This window comes from Podarcis liolepis, assembly GCF_965112155.1.
Source record: "Podarcis liolepis genome assembly, chromosome: 2".
Classification (NCBI taxonomy): domain Eukaryota; kingdom Metazoa; phylum Chordata; class Lepidosauria; order Squamata; family Lacertidae; genus Podarcis; species Podarcis liolepis.
In genome coordinates this window covers 549,966-571,463 of record NC_139555.1, presented here as the reverse complement: position 1 = coordinate 571,463, position 21,498 = coordinate 549,966, and the positions used below count along the sequence as shown (strand labels likewise).

At 46.0% G+C, this 21,498-nt stretch overlaps 2 protein-coding genes across 4 annotated transcripts in view; both read right to left on the bottom strand.

Annotated features, from left to right (window-relative positions):
* LPAR2 (lysophosphatidic acid receptor 2) overlaps nucleotides 1-6,415 on the bottom strand; it is a 62,557-nt gene extending 56,142 nt beyond the window's left edge. The window contains exons 1-2 of the mRNA XM_083486742.1: nucleotides 5,449-6,415; nucleotides 4,258-4,347 (exon numbers count right to left, since the gene is read on the bottom strand). The gene's annotated coding sequence lies outside the window, so the exon portion shown is untranslated. The remainder of the gene's footprint in view (nucleotides 1-4,257; nucleotides 4,348-5,448) is intronic.
* Nucleotides 6,416-14,809: 8,394 nt separating this feature from the next.
* Nucleotides 14,810-21,498, bottom strand: part of GMIP (GEM interacting protein) — a 109,500-nt gene continuing 102,811 nt past the window's right edge. For all 3 annotated transcript variants that reach the window (XM_083486273.1, XM_083486274.1, XM_083486275.1), the window contains one exon: nucleotides 14,810-19,716. In XM_083486273.1, coding sequence (XP_083342399.1) covers nucleotides 19,322-19,716 — 395 coding nt within the window. In that variant the 3' untranslated portion in view covers nucleotides 14,810-19,321. The remainder of the gene's footprint in view (nucleotides 19,717-21,498) is intronic.

Genomic DNA, 21,498 nt, shown 5'->3' with positions numbered 1-21,498 from the left:
CCTTTGATGTATCTTCTTCGTAAAATATTCCTGTTGCTCCAACCCATCGTCTTCTTTCACAGAGGTCCCTTCTGTTAGCAGTCTTCACTCCCCTTCTCCTGAAGCAAAGTTCTTAGCCCAAGGTACTATTTCTGGATTAGTGGAGTCTGTAACCTGAAGCATCTGTAACCTGAAGCGTATGTAACCTGAGGTACCACTGTAGGTATCTAAAGCCACTTGCGCATAACAAAATATGTATTTTATCAAAGTAATTGTTGAACTGAAACCAGTGATATTTTAGGGAGCAGGTGAGCAGGTGGGGCCCATTACTTACATCATAGAAGCCTACATGTACATCCAGTTTTTACCCCTTTAAATTGGGGGGGGGGCCTTGGCACTAAACTATAGCTTATGGCACTGACCAAGAGGCATTACATGTAAAGGAGTATAATGAATCTCTGACTGTGACAAATGAAAAGCAGCCCTAGGAGGCTATAATTTTTGGTGGGGTAGTTGTGGGGAGGATACGGCTATTTGTCCCTTTCCCTGCCAGTTGTATCTTCATTCAGAACTGTCCCCCAGCTGCTTTTCTTCCATGGGGTTCCCAATGCTGGTATGCATCTGTAGCCATGGGAGAGGAAGAGCAGGTAGGGAGGTGGCCTTAACTGGGAAACCATGGCTGCCTGGGAAAGGACTAATTATTCAGGGTGGTGCCCTGTAGACTTGAGGACTACAGCCCTAACCAGCATGGCCAGTGCTCAGGGATGATGGGGACCACATTGGCTACCCCTGGATTAAGCAGCCCCTGTCCTCTCACTGCTCCCTCCTGCCACTGTGTGCAAAAACCACATACTTCTTTTTTCAACCCCCCCAAAAAACATCAGATGACACACATCAGGACATCTAGCAGGGCTTGGACAGGAGACTTTCCTAGTGGATGATGGGGATCAAGCCTCTTATTAATCGGTATGTGTGCAGGTGCCATTTATCGCTTCTGCCCCAGGCACCAAAATGGGCCCGGTGATCCCATTGGACTGTCTTCCATGTTTTGCGCCTCAAGCATGGATTGGCAATAAAATCCAACTCACTTGCTTCTTGGGCTTTGCAGTTCTCCCTCGTTGGCACATAAAGGCGATGCATAGTGTTGGTGCCTCCCCTGTTTAGAACAAGAAGTCTGCTGCTTTTGCACACAGGAGAGTAGATAAACACAGCATCTTGCATGGGTCAATATTAGTTCCTGGCACAAAACAAGCCCCTATTGCAGCCCTAATAAAGGTGCCTGTGTGCCTGAGGAAGGATCAATAACTTGCCTTATCACCAAGTCGACAAGGGGCCTTCAGACTTCACAGCTGATCGAAACTCTGATTGGGTGAAACATGCTGACCTCTGGTGGAATTAGAACTTGGTTCAATCGCACTCCTTGCAGCAGGGCCTGAGCGACCAGCTGAGCTGCCCTGGCACTGTCAATGTGTGACAGAAGGGCAGGCGCCTCCAGTCTGCGAAGACGCAGAGGAAATGAGACCTACCAAAACGGGGTCAGGACCCATGGCTGTGTCTGTGCGCACTTTGCCCTGCTGCTGCAACCTGCTTTTGATCCAGTGGCAGCTGATGGCTGAGGCTCCTTTCTCACAAGCAGCAGATAAGAGGGCAGACCTCTTTTTCTGGAGTGAACCACTTCAGGGCCAAAGGGCACCTGGGAGGTTAAAGGCATTTTGGCATCTAACCTGCAGGCTTAAAACAAAATGAAAAAAGCATCAGCTGTGGGGTAGGTGATAATTAATGGGATCAAAGTAGGTGTGGAGAAGGATTTAAGCTATTGTCGCCTCCTGAGGGCGGCGGGGGGGGGTGCCTCATCTGAAAACAGGGATTTGCTTTGGCTTCAGGGAGGCATTTTCCCCACATCCCCAAAGTAAGTACAGTGGTACCTCTGGTTACGAACTTAATTCATTCTGGAGGTCCGTTCTTAACGTGAAACTGTTCTTAAACTGAGGTACCACTTTAGTTTAACAGGGCCTCCCGCTGCCACCGCACGATTTCTGTTCTCATCCTGAGGTAAAGTTCTCATCTTGAGGTAAAGTTCTCAACCCGAGGTACTACTTCTGGGTTAGCGGAGTTTGTAACCTGAAGTGTTTGTAACCCGAGGTGCTGGTAACCCGAGGTACCACTGTAGTGGCTTCAAAAGAGGGATTTTGCTCAGGAGGTCAGCTGGTGAGGGTTAAATTCCCCCCATTCCATGCTCTTTTTCTCATTAATTATTAGACTCCTACCTGATATGATTAAATGCTTTCTTTATATAAAAAAAATAAAGCAGGTCAGATGCAAAGAGGCATTTTATGTCGAGGGTCCTTTGGCCCGCAGAGTGCAGAAGAGGGTAGATCCTAGCTGACAAGAACATTCCATGTTAAGAAGAAGAAGAAGAGTTTGGATTTGATATCCCGCCTTTCACTCCCCTTCAGGAGTCTCAAAGCGGCTCACATTCTCCTTTCCCTTCCTCCCCCACAACAAACACTCTGTGAGGTGAGTGGGGCTGAGAGACTTCAGAGAAGTGTGACTGGCCCAAGGTCACCCAGCAGCTGCATGTGGAGGAGCAGAGACGTGAACCTGGTTCACCAGATTACGAGTCTCTTAACCACTACACCACACTGGCTCTCGAGGGAAATGAATTTAGCCCAGCCATGCTAGGGATGCTGATTGACTACTGAAGAGAAGAATATTAATGTTAGAAAGAATAAGATGTAACTACAATTCATTCATCCGAGGGACGCGGGTGGTGCTGTGGGTTAAACCACAAAGCCTAGGGCTTGCCAATCAGAAGGTCGGTGGTTCGAATCCCCGCGACGGGTTGAGCTCCCGTTGCTCGGTCCCTGCTCTTGCCAACCTAGCAGTTTGAAAGCACATCAAAGTGCAAGTAGATAAATAGGTACCGCTCCAGCGGGAAGGTAAATGGCATTTCCGGGCGCTGCTCTGGTTCGCCAGAAGCGGCTTAGTCGTGCTAGCCACATGATCCGGAAGCTGTACGCCGGCTCCCTCGGCCAATGAAGCGAGATGAGCGCCGCAACCCCAGAGTCGTCCACGGCTGGTCCTAATGGTCAAGGGTCCCTTTACCTTTACAATTCATTCTTATATGCTGTTTTCCTATGCTGAATTGATTAATCAGTTGGAGACATTGATTTTTTAAAAAAATTGCTTGATAAAAAAGTGCTCTCAAGTCTTTTACTTTCCCTTTCCCCTTTCTCAGATGTAAGGGGATTCTTCTCCTAGATAGAGCCTGGAGCCCTTGGATTGTATGCTCCCAACTCTTTCCTCTGAAGTTGGATCACCTGACGTCATGGTGATGCCAGGTGTCTGTCAAAATGGTCCACAGGGAGGGAGGTGGCTCAAGATCTGGCCCCTCAGCCAGATCTTTTTCCAAACCCCTTCTATCCACCCCTCCTTGACAGAACGTCCCATTGAGCACAGAGGGAATTTGTTCTGAGTAAACATACTTTGGCTTGGACTCTATAAGTCATAGGATTAATACCAGCTGGTGCATTTTGAATTGGGTCGGAATGGGTCACAACAGCAGGAGGAGAGGCTTCCCCAGGTACCACTCCCCCCCCCCTTGCCCACTGCAGGGGTTGTGAACTTGGCTAGGTGCAGATGCGGACAGGATTCTTCCAGCATCCTTCACAGCTACGTAGGAGGCAGTTCAGCAAGGGAAACCAGCAGGACAAGCTGAAGCTGCTGAAATTCCCTTTTTGCCTGGCTATTAAAGGTCTTTTATTGCACCTGGTCTTACTACAGGGCAACTTGGTTACAGTGAAGTTTTTTTGTTTATTTTTTAAGGGGGACAGTTTTACACGAACCCTCCGGGACAGACTCTTTGTCTCTCTAGCCCAGCTATGTCTGTTTGGACTGGCAGAGGCTTTTGCTATCAGCTGTCACTTGATCCTTTTTAAATAGAGTTGCCAGGAATTGAACCAGGGATTTTTTGAATGCAAAACATCTTGCTCTACTGTTGACCTAAGTTCCTCCCCAGATGAGGCCTCCTTTCTCAGAGATACCACTGGGTTCATAATATGTGGTAGCATCATAACCCCGTTGCAGGTTATTCTGTCCTACTGATGCTGAATAACCCCTAGTTCTCCTTCCATGGGTTTTACCCCCATTGTATCCCTAAAACAGTCTGGTGAGGTAGGTAAGGCTGAGAGAGAGAGAGTATGACTGGCCCAAGGTCACCCAAATGTGCTCTAGAGCTAAATGAGGATTTGAACCTAAGTCCTTGTCTGGCACACTGACCTTATCCGATGATTCAAGCAGTCATGTTCTGAGTCTTGTGGCTCCTTTAGGGCAAGGGACAGAAACTTTTCCTGGATTTGTTTGGTTATGCTATGACAAATAAATGCCTTTATTTATATAAATAAAATACTTGTACATCACAATGTCATTTAAAAATCATTTTATAACAGTAAAAATACACACCCTACATTTTAAAATTACAGAGCAGCAGCTAATAACTATTGAAAATGTTTTTCTTAATTGTCTGCAAGAGTCTGGCGATAGAAAGGTTTTATGGCAAACATGCTAAGGTTAATGTACAAGACACCTGCCAAATCTCTCTGGGAAGAGGATTTCACAGGACTGGGCTGGTGACATTGAAGGTTTCAGTTTGTCAATTGAATCTCAACAACCACTGAGGCTCCTAGAGATGATCTCGGTGGTCAAGCTGGGATAGAAGAGATCTAGTAGTCCCTAAGATATCCTAGAGCTCAGGGCTTTGTAGATGTATTAATCTTTAAGTACTGTAAGTCTTGTGGTGGTTTCTTTTTTTCTTTTTTCTTTCTGTTTTGCTGCAGAATGTCTAATGGAATTAGTTAGTTATTAAATTGACTGCTTGTCCACACTTTTGTGGAAATCAAAAGCAGGGTGGAGGCGGGGTGGGGGGTGGAGAGGAGGAGAGGCCCAGCCCAAGAGAGCAATGCTGCTGAAACAGCCAAGGTTCAGCTGAAAACATAATGTATGAACCCCAGGACAGGACCCAGGAGAAGCTGCCAGCCATTCCCTGCAAGGAATGTGGGCAGGTACTACCCTGTTCTGCAGTGTGCAAAAGGTGGCCCACACACCAGCCACTGCAGAGCACAGTCCTCTCCTTGAAGGGTTGCTGGGTCCAAGTCTGCTTTAAAGATAAAAGATAAGAAGGGAGAGCCTTGAAGCTGCCCATAAAGAGAACCCGGATGTCAGATTGAGCAGGTCACCTGGAACACAGTCTTCCCCAGCGTGATGGGCTGCATGTTATTTCTGTTTAGATGATACACATTACTTCAAAGTGTGCATTAAGCCATATAAATTAGCAGATGCAAATTTGATGTAAAATGCTCTTAGAGTCAGGCCTTTGTTTCCCTTTCAGATTTAGCTGCAGGACTGACAGTCTAGTGTTCTCTTACACACACATGCACACGCACACACACAGAGTGTGTACACCCCACCTACCTCGGGATCTCCTCTGGCTGCGCATGATTTCCAGCTGTTTGGTTTCTGGGGCAAGATGTTGCCCTGGCTTCCATTACAAAAGGGGATAGTACTTCACAGGCCTTGCAGAACTATTCACTTAACAAAAGGAAGGGTTTGATCATTTTAGTTGTCCTTTTCTGCAGGTCCCAGTCTGGAGGCAGGGAAGACCCTGAGGACATTCAGCCACAAGGCAGTCCAGTTGGGTGACATCAACAAACAGAAGAAGAAATACTTCATCAGAAAAGAGGTCACAGATTTGTCTGAAATGTGTATATGCTAATTGCAAATTGGGAAATAATTAACAGGGGAAAAATTTCACCCACACGTGCCTGATCCAGGTGCTGTCTTCTTGTGTTGTGCTGTCCAGGTGTTGGCTTCTTTATCTTTAATGTGGAGCACGTAGCCTTTCAAACAGAGGATATTTCCAAAGAGAGAGCTGTCCTCTAAAACCCCTTCCGAGAGAGGACTGTGAGGAGGACACAGGGCCTCCCCAAACACCAACCAAGGCTTGGTTGGGGTGTGTGTGTGTGTGTGTGTGTGTGTGTGTGTGTGTGTGTGTGTGTGTATCGCCCTTCATCTGTAGATCTCAGGGCAGCTCAGCACATAAAAATACAATATAAAAAAACAAAATGCATAAAACAAGAACAAAAAAACTGTACAAACCAATATCCCCTCCCACAACCACATCTAAAAGTGTTTTAAGATGTTAATCAGCCCAAGACCTGATGGAAGGGGAATGTTTTCGCCTGATACCTAAAGGTGTACAATGAAGGCTCCAGGCAAACCTCCCTGGGGAGAGCATTCCTCCAATGGGAGGCACACAAAGAAGGGCCTCAGAAGATGATCTTGGGGTCCGGGTAGGCTTGGCAATGAGATAGGCTTTTCCTCTGGGATCTTGGGCAGACAGGTACCATGTGAGGCATTCCTTTACTGGGACACCTGGAGTCTGCATTCAGAGGCAGCAGCTGCATCTGACCTAAAAGACTGAGGATGGTGCAAAAGTTGTTGTTGTTGTTGTTAGCAGCTATATTTTTACAGATGTCTACTGAGAAGGTCCATAAAAAGCAACTGTCCCAAAAAGGAATGATTGTGAAAATAAGAAATAGTTTGGGGGGCAAAAATGTTGCCTTGCTCAGGGCACCATATTACCAAAGTCCACCTCTTACTGGAGCCCTTTTGGGGTGATGGCAGCAGAGAGACGGGCAATACTACTTATGGGAAATGCACGGAAACACCGTTTAGCAAGTTGAGCACCACACCCCATATTGGCCTTTGACTGGACTTAAGCGTCCAGGGATCATTTACCTTTTTTTTTAACTACTTATGGAATGCTCTGCTAGGAAAGCTGCTGCATGCAGGTGGGGGTTCCAAAATCCCACAGTCATTTCCACAGATTTGGCAACAGCTCCGCTTACAAATCTGGCACCTTTCCTTCCAGGCGAATGAGCCTGGCAAACTCTAATATGGAGCCAGAGCTGACAATAAGGCCTGGCACTCCCAGGAACAGGATTGTCAGATCCCGTGGGTTGATGGGTTTCTGCAGAAGCCATCGCCTGTCATTTCTGCCACAGATTTAGAAAACGCCCTTGGCTGTTGTTTGCTTCAGCGAAAACAAGTTGAGAGTGTGCTGAAGAGCAGATTTGGAGAGGATCAAGTTAGACGTCCTTTTCAACCAGCTGTTTGTGGTTGCTCCTTGCTCTATCATTTATTTTAAAAAAAGAACTTGCAAAGCTGCAATTCTGGCTTTGCTTAGGCAGCAGGTTTCAGATCGTTAGCAACAAGGGCCCTGGAGATGCACTGGCTTCAACAGACAACACTTTCAGAACAAATTTACCTTTCTCCGTACGTGTCAGATTAATGAATGCCGTTGACTTGTTTCTTGCTGCCGAGCAAAGGAGAGTGGCTGTTTGTCACAGGGAGACGCAGGGCTGCTGGAAGGCAAAAATCCATTTCAGAAATAAAAATGCAGAATGAAATCCTTCTCGCAAGAGCTGAATGATCTTGTGTGTGTGTTTAGATTGGCTTCTATTGGGCAGAGAAAAGAAAGTCTTTTAATCAAGGATACTTACAAGAATACTACAAAATAAAATGAATTATTATGAATGGCATCATTCAGATGTATGAGAGACCAGCAAGCATTCAGTGTGTTTCTGTGGCACAAGGGTCAGATGAACCGCACATTAAGAGTTTCAGTGCTGAGTTCCTACCTGTAGCTGAAAACCCAAAGAGATAAAGTTTGAGTTGCAGCAAGACTGATGGGACCAGAATTGAAGTGAAGCCCTTGAGCACAGTCAGATCGGTCCTCCGGGGGCAGAGTCAAGTCAGCTGAGGAGTCCTTCAAAGGAAGGCTGGAACAAGGATGGAGGCAGGCAGATGAGGGAGATGGCAAACAACTACAGAGCATGTGAGAAGGGAGAAAGAGGAGGAACCAAAACAAGCCAAGCCAGAGTCTGGCTGTGGCTGAAGCAAAGGGAAAACTTGACTTGAACCCTTTATAACCAAGCCAAGTTGTGAGGGATCAGTGGAGTTGCCTGGGGCAAGGGGGCCACCCCAGGAGCTGGGAGGATAATACCCATCCTTTACTCTGCAGCCTTGAGTAGGTCATCAGAAGATGCATCAGTTCATAGACCAGGGGGGGCCAAAGATCACGTTCCAGCTGAGTAGATTTTATCCTTGGAGATAAAATCCACATGGATATGTCTAGAAGCAGCCACTTTTCTTCTTGTGGCCTCCCCACCCACCCCAGGACAAGACGGGTGCCAGGGCTGAGGCACAAAGTGCCCTACACTGGAAGACCCTCCTGGGGGCTGTTGGTGGTGGGATCTGCAGCAGCATCCCATTTGGCTGGGGGGCTTTAAGCCGCCTGCCAGTTTCATGGCTCCCAATGCCTTTGACATAGCATTGCTTCAAGGTGGTGTTCTTTTAATGATGGTGGCTATTCTTTTAATGTTCCGCAATGCTCTGGAGCAATTCTACATCAAGGGCATTGTAGGGAATTAAAATGGCAGGTGGCTTATAGACCCAGCCTCCCGGTGCCAGCTGTGGATGCAGCCATGGCTTGGAAGCCCCGGCAGCTGCCCAAAGGGTGCTGACTCTGCTCCTTTTGCTGCCTGTTCTCTCCACAGCTGAGCACATCTAAAGCACATCTCCCTACTCACATGATCTTGTGAATGGTAGCTGCAATGGCTAGGCAACCACAAACGGCCTAGACTGCTTATACTCATAGTTAGAGCAGCTTGTGGCTAAGATGCTCGTTAATAGGACAGCTTGTGGCTGGAATATGATTTATTCATAGGCCTCAGTAGATACGAATGTCGCTTACGCTTCTAACACCCCCTTTGCTCTTTTACATGGATTTGCAGGGGCTTCTTTGCCTTGCGTTACCCGCAGACATGCTTTGGGCCTAAGCAAAGGAGGGGCCTGGCTCTTTCCACCATGGGGGCCAGCGCTGCAGATTTGCCTGGAGGGCTGTTCTGCAGGAGACAACTTTGAAGGCCGTGAGTGGCGTCCGCAGCTGAGCCGAGCCAAGCGAGCATCTCAGTGTCCCATCATGCATTTTGGGAGGGAGGGAGACGTATTTATGCTTTAGCCCTCTGGCCACCGGATGCCACACACGGCCTGTTGTTTTTCTTTTACAGACATTAAGCAGAAAGGCACGCTAAATGACTTTTTAGGGCACTGCAGGCGTCTGACACTAAAGCTGATCGAGAGGGGGAGAGAAAGGCGGCTTTTGCAGACATAATTCTTGCAAAAGCGAACAGGCATGTGGAGTCTGGTGCCTCATATTGTTTCTTTTCTCCCTCCCAACAAAATGGGAAGCCTCCACCCCACTGGATCTCAGCCATGGCCTGAGTGGTTTGAAGCTATGTGGGTCGAAGGGAGCCTGTTTGGGGAGGGCCGTATCCACCTAATTTTTGTTTTCATTGACAATAGCAAATGGAGCCAGAGAAAATGAACTCTCAGTTGAAAAGAACTGTCGCGCATGTTACAATTTCACAAACACCACACTTCACCTCAAGGTGACTGCTGAGTCTCCACACAAAGCCATGGATCCTGGGCTCCCTCATTTGAGCTGTCCAACACGGGCTTAATGGATGCAGTTACATCCACACCATCCATCCAAGAATGCTGGGAAGCAAAGTTTGTTAGGAATGCCAGGAACTGTAGTTCTGTGAGGAGTAAATTGCATTTCCCAGTCTCCAGTCTCCAAGGAAGGCGGCAGGAGCAGGAGCAAGCGCTGCGTTCCTTGGAGGCTGGATCTGCTGCCCCTGCGGATCCTGCTGCCTGAGGCAGCCGCCTCACTTTGCTTCCTCGATTCCTCGATTCTCTTGACTGCACCAAATGGCTCTGAATTCCTTGCCGCACAAGCCAGCTACAAAGCAAACAAACAAACTGAAGGCTGCTTGCAGGGAGCTGTTTAGCCCTGAACCTTGAACAATGGCAAAGGGCTTGTTGCCAGAAGCATTTGTTTGGATATAGTCATAAAAGGACTGAGGATTATCTTGCCCAAGGCTGATATATCAAAGGTGGAGAGGAGGAGGAAGAATCTGTGTGCAAACTGCAGTATTCCCCTCCCCTGGTCTTGGAAATGCCCAATTTGTTGTACATGGCGTGTAATCCAGATGGACTTTGGGTGCTTCCATTCCATCATAATGCTCCCGATACATTATTTTCTGTTGTGTTGCCATTGGTTTTGTTCCACTTCACCCCACACTTCCTGATTCAGTGCTGTTCCCTTTGCCCTCTCACAAACTCTGTCTCCACAGTCATTCTTGAAAAGGCTAGAGCTGAGTGATGCAGGATTGGTATGTGGTCTCTGACCAAGTTCTTCTTTTTAATCTGACTTTCAAGTTTTGTGGAAATCCATATTGTGATGATTCATGCAGCATTGATCCTGGATCTTCTGTTCCGCCTCAAATGTCAAGAAGTACCGAAACCTCCCGGTTGCTCCAAATAACCCAGCTGCAGCAGCTACTACTGCCAGCTAGAGCCATTCTTTGCACAAAACCAAGAACTTGCTGACTTGCCTGCCCCCCCCCCCCAAGCCACAGACCCAGAGCATGATGTTTGCTCAGAGAAGTTTGAGATGCTGCTTTCCCCACCAAAGTGTAAATAAATGCTCCCTTCATATGCACCATTATTAAAGGTACAGGAGCCCTCTTCTCTAATAATAATAATAATAATAATAATAATAATAATAATAATAATAATACAATTTTATTTATAATTGTATTTTATTTATACTGCTTATGGCTCCTGTATTGCTGGAATGGGGAAATCTGTGGTCCTCCACCTGTTGCCTGACCAAAGGCTCCCCACCTCTGCCTCTGGGGCTACAGCTTCTTTCTTTGGGAAGCGAACCCCATCTGATACTTTAAAGAGGGACCTGAGGATGCTGTGCCTCTAAGCAAGTGAAGAGTACCCAAATATCGGGGGTCGGGGGTTGGCTGTGGCCACATTGTCCTTCTGTATCTTTTAAGTTGTGCAGTGACTGCAGTCTTTTAAAAAAATACAGTTAAAATTGGCATTTTCCACACTGCTACAGCAGGGGAAGAAACCAGATGACATTTTTTTCCTCGCAGCCAAGTTTGATTCAGGAAAAACTCAGAATGGATATTTATTTGACCTGGCTCCCTAGAAACACACAGCAAGGTTGGGAGGAGGCAGACTGCCCCAAACACGAATCCAAATATTAAAAGGCGCCTACTTCCACATGTGCCCACTGTGGCCAAAAACTTAACACCTCCATCACCCAATCAGAGAGATGGGGGAATGACCAGTGCAAAATGAGAACATTTCCCTCTGAAAGGAAGGGGTGGGCGGGCACACATTGAACAACTAGAAGTTTGTTATAAAATCAAGCAAAGTTATGTTACGACTCTTGCAAAGCAATAATTCATTTAAATGCTTATCCAACACTTCCTCTCTCTCTCTCTCTCTCTCTCTCTCTCTCTCTCTCTCTCTCTCACACACACACACACACACACACACACACACACTTTCCCTCAGGGAAAACTGCTCTTTAACAGTTAGAGAAAACACCCTGGATTGCCACATGTTCCTAGAGGAGCCCTCAGTTACGCTGCTATAGGACTACTTCCCGAGAGGCCTAACTCCTCATCCAGCAGCTTTAATTTGCCCAAAAGTTGTGAGGGTAACTTCACCATGCCTCTCCTCTAAGGTAGGCCATAGTTTTACTTTCAGGGGTGTCAGGTGAGTGGGGGAAGAATGCTTCACAAGTATGTGTGCCCCAGTATGGAAGAGTTTACAGCCTTGAAATAACGGAGTTAAAATGAAAAAGCAAACCCTGTACATTAATCTAACTTTCTTAATCAGGGAGTGCAGGCGCATAAGCCCAAAGCATGATGTGTGAGATGAACATGTTTTTCTTGTACAAAAAACAGCCCAGTTTGGATTTAGGACCCACCCTGGTGCAAAGCAGGATTTAGCCTTTCTCTGGCACCAATTCCTCAAGGCACCTCACCTCAAGCTGCAATTGACCACCGAGGAGAAAAGATACGGGCACTTCCTTGCTGAACTGACTATACAAATGGGCAGGGGAAGAAGAAAGGGCATTCCCCTAAGATAAAGTTGCTTCTCCATGTCTTTCCTTTAAGTGTCTAAGAAACATACCAGGAGGACCTCATATGATCCTGATCCATGCCCTTCCCTTCTGGTGCCTTTAACCCTGGGCTGCACATCAGTAGGAACTGGCAGTCAAACAGTCTTAAGTTTTGTCTTAAGGTTGGTTGGAGAGGCCCAAACAGCTGCTCTCCTCTCCCCACCCCTGAACTGGCACTCAAGGCAACGGTGTCCTTTGCCCTGTTGGTGGCTGAGGCTCAACCAGGGTTAACCATGATAAATTCAGGTATTAACATTACATACAGGTTTAGCAGAGAATTTAAGAGATTGGGAGTCTAGGCAATCACAGGACTCTTCTACTTCCCCCCTTTTAATATTATATATAACTGCTAGGCAGGAATTTGTAACATTATCTTGATCCAACGTGAAGCCAGTTAAGTGTGAAACATGGAGATGGCCTGGGAGACACCCTGACAGAATGGAAAATATATGTACACACCCCACCCTCTGACTTTAGAGTTCTTGTGAGTCTGGGGCAGCTCCAGTTCAAGAAATAATTTTTAAGTCTACAGCCCTCCCTCCAGTGGTAAATGTGTGGTGGTCAACATAACAAAGTTTGTTCAAAGCTGAAGGAAATCCATGCTATCTTGGCCAAGACATTGAGGGGAGCAACCAATGCCCCAATATTTACTACTTGTTGATTTACATTTCTAGCCTGCTATATCCTTCAGGAAATGTGAGATAATAAGACCATTTGTTTCAGCACATTCACAGTATCACTATGCTCAACAGACAGTACCACACTTCTAAAAGATGAAGAAGCGATGGCATTGCACTGGAAAGAACATTACCACCATACCATACCAGCCTCAGTGGCCCAGAGTGCCTTCCTTCAGCTTTGGCTGGTGGCCCAACTACTGTTGTCAGGCAAGTCTTTAGCATATGCCAAGGGGCAAAGATCCTCCCAGTGGCCCCAAATTTAGTTGTGAGCACTGTCATTGAGTCTGACAAGCACCACCGTTGTGAATGACAAGCACCACCACTGGAGCAGCACGTCTTTGGTAAAAGAGTGCACAAAGTCGAAAGTCCTTTAGTGAAATAGTAGGTATACATTTTGGTAATACCTAGGTATATACAGTATGCATTTTTTCTAGCTTGATCAAAATTATTTATTATTTCATAATAGGTAGATAGTTAAGAGCTTAGGTGGCTTCAGCGGCGGGCGCCTGGCACCCCCCAGAATTTGGCGCCTGGGTGCCCCGCAGCCCAGGTAAAAACGGCCCTGACTGTTGTCTATGCTCTGGTAACCTCAAGGTTAGATTTACTGCAATGGTTCTACGTAGGGCTGTCTCTGAAGACAGTTCGGAAACTTCAGTTAGTGCAGAATTCAGTGGCCAGGTTGCTCACCGGAGCAAGACGGTTTGAGCATATTTCACCAATCCTGGTCTGATTGCACTGGCTACTGATTAGTTTCCGGGCCCAATTCAAAGTGCTGGTTTTGACCCATGAAGCCTCAAATGGCTCAGGACTGCAATACTTCAAGGACCACCTCTTTCCATATGAACCTACCTGGACCCTGAGATCATCTTCTGAGGCCTTTTGTCATGTGCCTCCTCCTCAAGAGGTCCGGAGGGTGGCAACACGAGAATGGGCCTTCTCTGCAGTGGCTCCCCATCTGTGGAATGCTCTCCCCAGGGAAGTTCATTTTTGGGGGGAGGGTTATTGGGTTGTTGTTTTTATTTTGATTATGTATTTTGTGGTTTTATATTTAGATTTTATTCTGTGAATTGCCCTGAGACCTCCAGGTATAGGGTGGTATATAAATTCAATCAATCATCATCATCTCCTTAATTGCAACTCCCCTGTAGCTGCTGAGGTCCTCTCACAAATCCCGCAAAAACAAATGATAGATGGCCCTGCAATATCTCCAAATCTGGGAGAGCTATGCGCAGCTATTAACGAAATGAAAAACAACAAAGCCAGTGGACCTGATGGGATACCTGCCAAAGTTTTCAAAGTGGGCCGGATTAAATTTACACAACCACTTCACAAGCTCATCAAAAAATCTGGGAGAGAGAGGAGATCCCGGCAGACTTTATGGATGCCAGAGTTATCAATCTTTTTTTAAAAAAGGTGATAGAACTGCAGAAATTATTGAGACATCTCTTTATTAGCTGCAGCCTGCAAACCTCTTGCAAGGATCTTAGCAAACTGTCTCTTAACAATATCTGGGGCGACCCTTCCTAAATCCCAAAATGGTTTTAGACCTTCTAGAACAGGCATCCCCAACCTGCGCCCCTCCAGATGTTTTGGCCTACAACTCCCATGATTCCTAGCTAACAGGACCAGTGGTGATTGGTAGTCCAAAAATCTGGAGGGCCAAAGGTTGGGGATGCCTGTTCTAGGGGCCAGTGGGCATGATTTTCACTGCTCGACAGCTTCAAGAAAAATGCAGCTAGCAAAACCAACCCCTGTATATGGCGTTTATTGACCTTACTAAGGCCTTTGACACTGTAAATCGTAATGCCCTGTGGACTGTTCTTCTGAAAATCGACTGTCCAGATATATTTGTGAACACCCTTTGGCTCCTCCATGATAATACGACAGCAACTATTGCGGATAACACTTGCTCTCAAAGTGAACCATTCACAGTGGAATTGGGCATTAAACAGGGATGTGTTATCGCCCTTCATTGCCATGATCCTACACATTGTCGAAGCGAAACTTCCCACCAGGGTAGAAATCATATATCAAACAGATGGAAAGTTCTTTAATCTGAATAGGCTGAAAGCAAAGAGTAAAGTTACTGTAACTTCTGTCATAGAACTTCAATATGCTGATGAGAACATAGTGTGTGCACACTCAGAGGATGACCTCCAAACCATCCTAAATATCTTCGCAGAAGCTTACAAAAAGCTTGGCCTGTTGCTCAAAATCCAAAAAACCAAAGTGCTGCACCAACAAGCACAAAACAGCCCTTCCGCAGCACCACAGATCCAACTCAATGGTGTAACTTTGGAAAGTGTCAATCACTTCTCCTACCTGGGCAGTTATCCTTCCACAAGGACCGACATTGATACTGAAATCCAGCATCGCCTGAGCTCTGTGAGCGCAGCTATCTTCTGATTGAAGTGCAGAGCATTTGAGTAGTGGGACATTTGCAGGGAAACCAAAGCTATCGTACTACCAAGCTTACTGTATGCTTGTCAAACATGGACCACTTATAAATGCCATCTCTGACTCCTTGAAAGATTTCATCAATGGTGTCTCCAAAAAATTTTACACATCACTTGGAAAGACAGGTGAACTAAGATCAGAAGTGTTGAAGCAATGATTCTTCAACATCAACTTCATTGGACTGGTCATGTTGTTTGGATGCCTCACTATCGTCTTCCAAAGCAACTACTCTATTCTGAACTCAAGAATGGAAAGCGAAATACCGATGGACAACAAAAGAGGTTTAAAGATGCTCTCAAGGCACATCTAAAAGAATGTAACATAAGCACTGATAACTGGGCAACGCTGGCCTGTGAGCCTTTACCAAAGGTGTCATGGGCTTTGAAGAAGTGTGAACTCAGGGCAAAAGGGAGAAATGTGTTAAGAGGAAGGCACTCTTGGCAAACCCTCATCCTGATCAACTCCCGCCTGGAAACCTGTGTCTCCACTGTGGAAGGACGTGTGGATCCAGAACTGGCCTCCACAGTCACTTACGGACTCACTGTTAAAACCGTGTTCATGGAAGACCATCTTAGTCGTCTACAAGTGATCTCCTGAGAAGAAAATGATGTTTGCATTAATTGATAAATATGTGTAACGCTAGCTATGCGTAGATGTGTAGCTGGCTGTGGCACCATTGCACCCTGACTGCATGTGGATTTAGACTGAAGATGCAGGATGGAGGGGGGGGGGGGAAATGGCTGTTTTGAGATCTGCCTTGAGACCGGCATGACTTCAGCCCAAGGTTGCTTCCTGCCACTTTGTGAGCTACTCACAAGCCACCTCCTTTCTTCTCCTGCCTCCTGTTACCAGAATCCAGTGCCCCGTTTCTATTCCCAGTTACCACCACCTGCGGCTACACGATTACGCCTTGAGAAAGATCCGTCCCGTCTCTTTTCCTCTCCCTGCACCCCTTTCTTTCGTTCATTGCCGCCGGTTTCAAATAAAGGCATCTGCCTGCCCCCTTTTCATCTCTTCGCCTACGGGCAAGATTGAAAGGGATCAGCTGTCCCACTTCAACATCCTTGCTCCACAGCGCCCCTAGTGGCTGGCTTCCTGGTACTGCAGCTATGGAACGTTCTGCAAGACTAAGAGCGACAAAGTAGCGAACTCTCGAAACCAGAGCTTTCACTAGGAACTGCTCAGCTAAGAAAATGTCGCATCTCTCTTCGAAAAATTGTTTTTCTTCCTGTAACCTTGTGTAAAATCGCTTGTAAAGGTATGATTTTGTTCCTAAACTGTAGACCAAGTGTGTTACGCCTTGCATCGTGGGAATCCTAATGCCATCCATAATCCCTAAAGTCACGCAGGCAGACTCTCCGGGGGAAATCCCACCTTTAAGGGCTCTGGCAATTGTTTAACAATTACCACTCTTATCCAGGGGCTTTTGCATAATGGGGACCTCTGGGTGCTGTATTGTTGCCTTAATGGGTCACAGGAAAAACCTGTTTCTAGCCCAAACTCCAGAATGTAGCTTCTCCGCCTGGCGGTGTGATGCATCTGTGACACTTGACCCCATGGGACGTGGATGTTTGGGAAAGAAGAAGACTTAATTTTTTTCTCCTCAATGTAAAGTTATAAAAAAAAACATGCACACTTTCTCCAACTTTGGTTGACCAATAAACTGACCAAAGGCTTAATAGCCCGCTTTGCAGTGCATTACACCTGGTTGTCTCTTGTTTCTTCTCCGCTCTGACCGAGAAACCTAGCATCCAGCCGGGAGTTGCCTCAGGTGCTCTCTGGCAACACTAGAGACAATTGCTTCACTTGTGGCAAATTTCCCATTCTGCTAGCATTACATTCTGTGTCAGAAATGGCATGTAGCCAGCAGGCGCATACAAAGGCATGTACTTCAGGGCATGCATACAGGGCTGGAACTCCCAACTGGTAGCAGGTTCCCCTGCACATGAAGTAGCTTGCCAGCCTGCAACCAAGGCTTGAACCTTTACTTTACCTTTTGACCTGGGGGACAGACAAGGCAGACATGGATCTGCCCACTCCTTCACTGCCCACTTCTGCCATCCACAGAGGTCACACAGAGAGCCAGTGTGGTGTAGTGGTTAAGAGTGGTAGTCTCGTAATCTGGGGAACCGGGTTCGCGTCTCCGCTCCTCCACATGCAGCTGCTGGGTGACCTTGGGCCAGTCACACTTCTTTGAAGTCTCTCAGCCCCTCTCACCTCACAGAGTGTTTGTTGTGGGGGAGGAAGGGAAAGGAGAATGTCAGCCGCTTTGAGACTCCTTAAAGGGAGTGAAAGGCGGGATATCAAATCCAAACTCTTCCTCTTCTTCTTCTTCGCCTGCTGTGGTGAGAGGACTCAAAGCAGGCAAGGAGGAGGGCTTACTACAGTCCCCTTTCCTTTGCTCTTTCCAGGCATTGTCCACACTTTAAAGCTCTATGTCTGAGTGGTCTTTTTTCTTTTTGGTCTGGAGCTCTGCCCACCAAAACCCACTCTTTAAAGTTCAACCAGAGCAAATGGAAATCCACAGAAAACCTGACTTGATGTTTGCTTCAACTGAGTGTGAAAGAGTGGGTTTTTTCAGGCAAAGCTGGGAGGGGAGAGAGAGAGAGAGAGAGAGAGAACCACCATGCTGGGACATGGAGCTTTTAAGCATGGACTTGTACCTGGAAAGAGAGGAGCTAAAGGTAAGTGTGTCTGAGCCCTAAGCATGGAGGACAGAACTGGGGAAGAAATGGTGGGAGGAGTCGCAGTCGCCTTGTTGTCTCCTACTCCATGGATGGCAGAAACATGCAGTACCTGCAACTTCCTGCAAGGAACTGAACAAAGGAATTCTATCATCTATGAAGCAGCCAAAGCTGCACAGAGAACCTAAATATAGATGAGCGCGATCAGGCTGATGTTGAAACATCCTAGCAGCACCTTCACCACCCACCTCTGCAGCAGGCAGCCTCCCAAGGACAGTAGCTGTCCTGCCTCCATGTGTCCTCTGCCAGTCACGCTTCCCTCCTCACTTATAGCATTACAACTTACCTTTGCCCCAAACACTGCGATTCTAGGCAGGCACAGAAAATGACACTGCAAAGCTTTGCTTCCTGAGAATCTGTTCTCTTTTGTAAAAAAAATAAAAAACAGAACAAAAACAGTTTGTAGCTCTGAAGACTGCAAAGATGTGTTTGAATTTTTTGGGCAATACCCCCTGAAAGCTCAGAAGCAAGAGAAGTAGCTGTTACAAGATTTCCAAAGCTCAGGCAGTGGGGCTCCACTGCCCCCTCGGTATGAACAGCAGCAGTAGAATAAATAATGCACAAAAGTAAGAAATAAAAATAATAGAAGTATGCAAAGTAAGAGAAGTTATGAAACTTTGCTTAATTTGCAAAATTTATATAGGTCACAGAACTCACCTTTCTCAATATTTTGGTATCTTTAAACCTGCCGAATATAGCCCTGCATGTGGCAGTCTGGTCTGGTTGAGCCCCCCCTCATGTAGTCTCAACGTAATGTCATCACCTTTTCAAACCATACCCAGCACAGGTGGAAAAACCACCCCTGAACCACCCTGGATTTTACTTGAACAGTCATGCCCTGCCCCCAAACACCCCAAATGTGTTTTATCCCCAACACGACCCCTGGAAAAACAGCCACCCCATGCTGACAAACGACTCCCCTGGGACCTCAAGCAACATCCTGCTATGCCTTAGGCTCTGCCCTTGACTCTTCTTTCCACCAAATGCTCCTGGCTGCCCCCTGGAAGTCGCCCTTCAGCATCAGCCCCATTTCGAGAGACTGCACCAATGGCTTTGTAGCTTACAGCAACCCAGCAGCTCCGCACTGGCTCCTCGCCTCCATTGCAAAGGCATTGCAAAGCAAGAAATGCAACAGTTAAATCTGGAGGGGGCATCATCCCTCCTAGGTTTCTGTGAGATACACCCAGGGCTGTTTCTTCCCCAGTTCTCAAGTGTACTCTTAGGTGAACAGCAGTTTTTCCTGCTTTTGCAAAGGTAGGGTCTAGTTATTCCAAATTGTTCCTGGAACTGGAATTCAAGCCCTTTGTTTGGTTTGCTTCCTAAAAAATTAAAACAAAAACATTTAAGGCTCAAGATTCAGTCCTGCTTCCTCCCAATGCATCCACAGGCTCTCCCTCCAGTGGGTTTTCCAGCCCTGCAGGACAGCAGTCTTGGTTCCCATTCTGAGTCTGGAACTTGGAGACAATCCTGGCTGTCTCTGGAGTGATCTCAAAGTGCTTGCGCTGCCCTCGAGTGTCTGGCGAGTTGCTGCGGCTGTTTGTACCTTGCTCCAGGAGACGGCCTCCTGCCTCTGAGCCAGACATGGTAGCAGCCAGCAGGGGCAGACTGGACACTATGGGGGTGACAGTGCGAGGGTGCTTCACAGGCATCCGGCTGAAGCGCCCCCTGGTCTGTGGGCTGACATTGGCAGCTTCAGGGTCAAGTATAGCGTCATTCTGTTTGGTGCCATCACTGCTGTTCAACTCTGAGTGAGGAGAAGAGACATTATGGAGAATTAGGGAAGCAGACAACCTATTGAATGTATCATCCCAGGAAGCAACAAATCTTAACTTGAAAGATGTCCCAAATATAAGGATTTAGATATCTTATGGCTAAAAACAAAGGAGGAATTCAAACAGAGTGAAATACATATGGAGAAAAAGCTAGGAGGGATGCATGAGTTGATAGACAAGAAAATAGAGGGAGTAGTAGGCGAACTGTCTAGTAAAATTAAAGACTTAACAGTTCGATCAAAGACTATGGAAGAAACAAACAAAAATACAAAAAGAAATGAAAGAACAAAGGAAGTAAACAGATAGGATAAAAGATGAAATAGGAGAACTGAATAGAAATCAAGATCAAGATCTGGATAATTTAGCGATGAATGAAATGAAACAGAAACAGCTACACCTAAAGTTTAGAGGAGTAGGAGAAGAAGCAAATGAGAACATTAAAGAAAAAATGACTAAAGAACTAGCAAAATGGTTGGAATTGAAAGAAGAAGAGGTCGCATATACGATGGAAAATGCTTTTAGAATAAAAATGAGGTCTAAACAAGTAAAATCAAAAAAAGTTCCAGGAGACTGTTTAGTCATATTCAATTTGATAGAGATGAAAAATACAATATTAAGAACAAGCTATCAAAAGAAATTAATAATTGAAGGCAGACCAATTATCATTTTTAAAGAAATACCAACCAGACTCCTACGCAAAAGAGAAGGTTACAAACAGCTAGTAAGTGTTCTGGGGGGGAAAAAAACGGCATACAACATAGATGGGAGTTCCCAGAAGGGATCTCCTTCTTCTATAAAGATAAAAGATTTAGGATTACCAAGACCCAAGAAGTGAAGAAATTTCTGTGGAGATATGAGAAAGATCTTGGAAAAGTAGAGGAGAGATATGGAGGAAGAAATGGAGATGTAGAGGAGAGAAGAAGAAAAAGAGAGAAAGGAAAAGAACAGGAAGATAAAGGAAGGGAAGAAGAAGTAGAAGAAGAGGCAGAAGAAGAAAAAGTAGTGGAAGAAGAGGAAGAGGATACAGGAAACAAAACCACTTGAATTTAAATTATTAGTTGTTTGTAGATTGGAAAGTAAGCATAATACAGTGGTGCCTCGCAAGACGAAATTAATTCGTTTCATGAGTTTTTTCGTCTAGCGAAGCATGGTGTCGGAAAAGTTTTGGAAAAGCTTCAAAAATCACCAAAAACCTCAAAAAAGGCTACCACACCCCGTTCTATGAGTTGCTCCTCGAAGTCAAGTCGCAACTGTATTAATGGTGTTAAGAAAAAGGAAACAAACTTGCAAGACGTTTTCGTCTTGCGAAGCAAGCCCATAGGTAAATTCGTCTTGCGAAGCAGCTCAAAAACCGCAAAACCCTTTCGTCTAGCGAGTTTTTCGTCTTGCGAGGCATTCGTCTTGCGGGGCACCACTGTAATGAATCTGAAAATTTTGTCATGGAATGTGAACGGTTTGAAAGAAAAAACCAAACGGAATGTCCTGAAAAGAAAGAATCTTGATTTAATCTGTATACAGGAGACACACGTGACCAAAAAGCATAAACATATTTTGATAAACAAAAAACTGGGGGTTGAGTTTATAAATTCTATTACGGGGGAAAAAAGAGGGGTAGCGATATATGTCAAAGGAAAACGGGAACCCAAATTAATCTGTAAAGACCATGAAGGAAGGATTTTGGGGGTACAAATTAATTTCCAGGGTGAAAAATTTAACGTGATAAACATATATGCCCCGAATCTGAACAAATTGGA